We start from the raw sequence: 4,560 nt of genomic DNA on the forward strand, positions 1-4,560 counted from the left end.
GGCACTTTTCCCAGGAGGCACAATGGGGAAATGAACTCCCAGTCTCTGCCTCCACAACCAGATACATATATGATTGAGCTATCCAGGCAGCTTAGTACATGATTGTTGGGTCTGAATTGGAAATAAATTATTTGAAGATGAGATGTGCCAGAATCAAAAGACTTTATATGTTGAGTATCTGGATACCCTTGGAATCTATGTTCAAAATACAGTATGTGCTGTAATGGAATAAGGCTTAGCAAGTAATTGTAACAGTGCCTTTAATTCATAACGGGCAGAGAGTTCAACAAATGATTAGTTCTGCTGGAAGCAGGGATGTGAAGCTAGCAATGTGAAGCCAGTAACTTACAGTCAATCTAGCTATTCATTCTTCTATTCGGGAAATTACTGCAAAAAACATGTAGGCTAGCAGAACAATCCTGTCTGAGGTGTGCTGTAAATAAGCTATTGCCTAGACTCAAAGGAAAGTGTCGAGATTGGCTGCTTGGTGGTCCTAGTCTTTAATGCTGTGTTGATATAGCTTTTTTCTCTTTTTCACAGTGGTTGACTATTTAGCCATGGCAGACTGCACTTCCAGTCAGGTAAAGGCCTCAGAAGATACAGATTTTGCCCAACCAAAGGCAGGGTCAGTATCTCTTTGCCAGAATTCTCAGTATACAGATGCGACACCAAGGCCACAGTTACGTCTGCACAGTATTGAAGAAGAAAAAGGCCCCTTCCCACCATCTCGGAGAAGTTCAGTTATGAGCATCCTCAATGCCTCTTTCTCCAGCAGGAGGAACTCACTGGCTGCAGGGGGAAGGCGCCTCTCGATTGGGCCCTGGATGCATTGTGGCCGAGTAAGTTTCTCTGGGCTGCCCCTCTTTGAACCTGTTCGGGAGACACACTATGAGAACACCTACAAGACCCACCCGGATGAAGGCTGCAAATTTAATTCCTCCCAGGTACAGCAGGTTCTGGAGACAGTTCTGGCCAGCTACTTAGGAGATGCAAAATATAACCCCACTAATAGTGGGCAGTCAGCCCAGAACCTGTCTGACATTATCAGGAACAGAGTCAAAGACATCACTCCACTTCGCTATAAGCTGGTGTGTAATGTTTTTTTGGGCCAAAAGGCCAGCCAAGGGCTCCACATTGCCAGTCGTTCTCTCTGGGATGTAGAGAGTGACAGCTTTGCCTCTGCTACTTTCACCAATTCATCACTTTTTGCTGTGGCCACAGTACACGGACTGTACTTTGAATGAGCCATTCCACCACATCCTTCTTCCTTACTATTATCCAGTTAAAAATAACAACAATGTGTCCATACTTAATGCAAACTAACATTAAATGATGCAAGAAATGCATAGCCCCACCAACATTTGCCAGATAAAAATATTTTGCATTCAGTGTGAAAAATATTTTCCATTAGCTAGCTAACAAACAAGTAATAAGAGCAAACCTACCTCTGCGAGGTTCTGAGGGATCACATTACCTGTTCAATTGCTTCTTCTTTTAATTACTTAACATTAAGCTTTATATTTCCCAGCACAGAGACTGGTATCTACATCTATTTTTCTAGTGCCGTTATCAATTAATTGCCGACTGTGGCTTGGAGGAGAGCATAGGAAAATTAATTTCTTGCAAAACATCTACTAGAACTCACTTTCCAATTAAACTTAGTTTAAAAGAATCTGTAAGAGCATTTCTATGATGCTTTACTTTTCCTTCCTGGTATATGCATGGGTTTTGGTGGGGAGAAGACAGACTGACTCAATTATCTCTGAAAGCTTGTGTAACAAGTTGTTTTAATATATTTTCACATAAACAGTCTTCTAACTAATTGGTGACCAAAAATGATCACTTTCCTTACCCTAGAAAACTTTTGACATGTTGGATGCAGAATACAAACTTGTAATCTAATGCACAACTATGTGTGGGTAAACAGCCTTTGAGTTCAGAACACTTTTTATTTGATTATACACCTACTTATTCAGAAGCCTCCCTATCAGAGAACTCAACAGCTCCTAGAAGATTCCAAAGGAATAAATTTGCCATTGCTCACTTGTTCGTAATTCATTTACACAAAAAAACAAAATTTGCCTGTTATCCAGTGTCAGACAAGCCTTAGCAGGAATAATCTCAGTCAATGTGCAGCAAAGCTACAACCCTACCTAGAGGCCCCAATGACATTCTGTTTCATACAATACTGGCCCTATTTCTACATAGACACGTTCCCTGTTATCAGGCATTCAGTGTCATCAGATGTTCATTAAGCTGATGACAGCCCAGGCAGAGCAGGTGGTGGTGGTTTTATCTGTCTTTCACACTCAACTTGGACCCAGAGGCAGTTCCTTTACACAGCCAACTACACTGCAAAGAAAATGGGGTGAGGGGAGAGGAAGAATCTGGAGGCAGTAATGTCAACAATGTGGCAGCAAAGGTGGTTGGCAAAAATGGGAAGGGGGGCATCAAACATGTGTTATTCTTCAAGAGACCAAATTTTGGCAGGGCCAAGGAATGATTCCTGCATAGAATGTGCCCCATAGGATGTTGTAAAACTGTAAGTTTGGTACATGAGAAGAGGAAAGCATAAGAGTGTGGAGGGAGGGAGGCTTTTATAGAGACCAGCATTCAAAAAAAGGTCTTTATACATCTACAAGCTATTGTTACCATCTCAGGCAATGCAGTGTGTAGGTTAGCTCTCACAAATACTAGTTTAGTGTGGAAAGATGTGGCAATGACTATTTCCATCCCATCACGACTAAACAGTGTATAGAGGGATGTTGCTTCTGGCAAGACCCACCAACACAGAGCAAGGCTGTTGTCCATTAAACAGCTTCTGCTCTCTCCACAACTTTTATGTTCCACTCACATCTCCCAAGTTAGCTATTGGTTTAAAGAAAATAGGTGATTCTACAATAGGTTTACTGATTCATAAATGATCTGTGACTCTAAATAAAGGCAACTTTGTTTCATACTCATGCTTGTTACACTTCATGTCAGGTATGTCTACATATATACTTCATAAATATGAAGGTTTTGTTTGGATTACTGCCATGTTCAATGTGGGTTTTCCTCTTAAAATAGTCCCATAATTTCAGTTAGACCAAAAGAGGAGCACAAGACTATTTAATGGACAATGTGGTATACCACTGCTTTGTTATCTGCTTTGACTCAGTTTGTGTTAACTCCTAATTCAAAATGCAAGTTTTGACCTTTAAGCCTATTAACAGCTTGAGACCAGAGAGTCTGGTGGAATCCTCCTATGATATGTACCTATTGCTTTTAAATTAACTTCTAAAATCATTTCAAAACACTTTGGTGTTGCTTGGGAATCTTTACTATCTGCTGATAGAATTTATGCTGTATATTATATATTCTTATTGTTGTAGACATTTGTTATAAGCTCCTCAAAGAACATGGCTGTTGGTATTTATTACATACTAATAAAGATTAGTACTCCTCGCATGTCCTCAAACTTCTGAACTGCAGTATTTTAGCCCAATACAAAGGCCACAATAGCCTTTTACCTTCTACTTACATTTTGCTCTTAAACTACTATACAAGATTTACATTACTTTCTGGGTTAGAGTTGTATTAAGTTGAACTTCATAGAACACAATTGCAACTGACATACCGGACCCCAGGTAGCTGATCAGCTTTGTTCTGGTTCTTTGGAGAAGGCAGAAAAAGATGAAACAGAAACCAAGTTGGGAAAAAGTGATATGGACAGTAGGGCGAACATAAAAGAGGTTATTGTTACTTTTGAGGATGACTCTAAGTAATCAATTATTAAAGTTACCCTGCCTAAAGGAGTTGTATGGTGTGGTAAGACTCTGGCTTTTGACTGGCTAATGCCACAAAAATAAGCACTGTATCTTTGAAGCCATTCTAGAAAACACACTGGCAACCTACTAAGAACAAAAAGTGTATGTGTGTGTGGCCCAACCCTTCATATTTATGACTATGCATTTTACTGTACAGCAGCATATGACTCCAAGTCTGTTCTTGATGTTCCCAAAACATCCCCTTAGTATTAGCCATGTCAAGTATGTCTACAGGAATACTAAGGACAGGGCTAAATTATAAGAATGCAAGAGCAAATAACTGGCCTGAGCAAAATGTATATGCATAGCACGTAAGTATAGCCATCCCCTCTAGCTCCCTTTATGGACTAACACATGTGAAGCAACTCGACATAGGAGGTATAAAGTTTATAGTCACTGAAATATATCATTCTTGGTCAGTGATGGCGAACCTTTTTGGGTCAGAGTGCCCAAACCGGGGGGGGGGGGGGGACCAGCAGGCAGTGAGCCATGGCGGCGGCAGCACCAGAAGCAGCAGCGGAAGGGAGAATCTCGAAGGTGCCTTGAGACCCCACTCCATATCCGTCACCAGCGCCAGCTGCTGGCCTACCATCGGTCAAAGCGCCAGCACCGCAACTGCAGTCGCCTTCTGAGGTTTGGCTGCCGGGGGTGGGGTAGCGATCTGGCAACTTATGCCTTGTGTGCCATAGGTTCACCATTGCTGTTCTAGGTTATATTTAACCACAAGACAAGATGCCATTATAACTTGTAA

General features: G+C 41.3%; 1 protein-coding gene across 1 annotated transcript; it reads left to right on the forward strand.

Annotated features, from left to right (window-relative positions):
- Positions 1-557: 557 nt before the first annotated feature.
- DYNLT4 (dynein light chain Tctex-type 4) lies at positions 558-3,460 on the forward strand. Its single transcript, XM_020783339.3, has one exon. It carries the CDS (start codon positions 558-560, stop codon positions 1,242-1,244), a length of 687 nt encoding a protein of 228 aa, XP_020638998.3. The 3' UTR covers positions 1,245-3,460.
- Positions 3,461-4,560: the final 1,100 nt, after the last annotated feature.

The sequence above is a fragment of the Pogona vitticeps genome, chromosome 4, assembly GCF_051106095.1.
Source record: "Pogona vitticeps strain Pit_001003342236 chromosome 4, PviZW2.1, whole genome shotgun sequence".
NCBI classification, from domain to species: domain Eukaryota; kingdom Metazoa; phylum Chordata; class Lepidosauria; order Squamata; family Agamidae; genus Pogona; species Pogona vitticeps.

Coding starts and splice junctions, on each gene's coding strand:
- DYNLT4 (XM_020783339.3), top strand. CDS start 558: ATGGCAGACTGCACTTCCAGTCAGGTAAAGGCCTCAGAAGATACAGAT.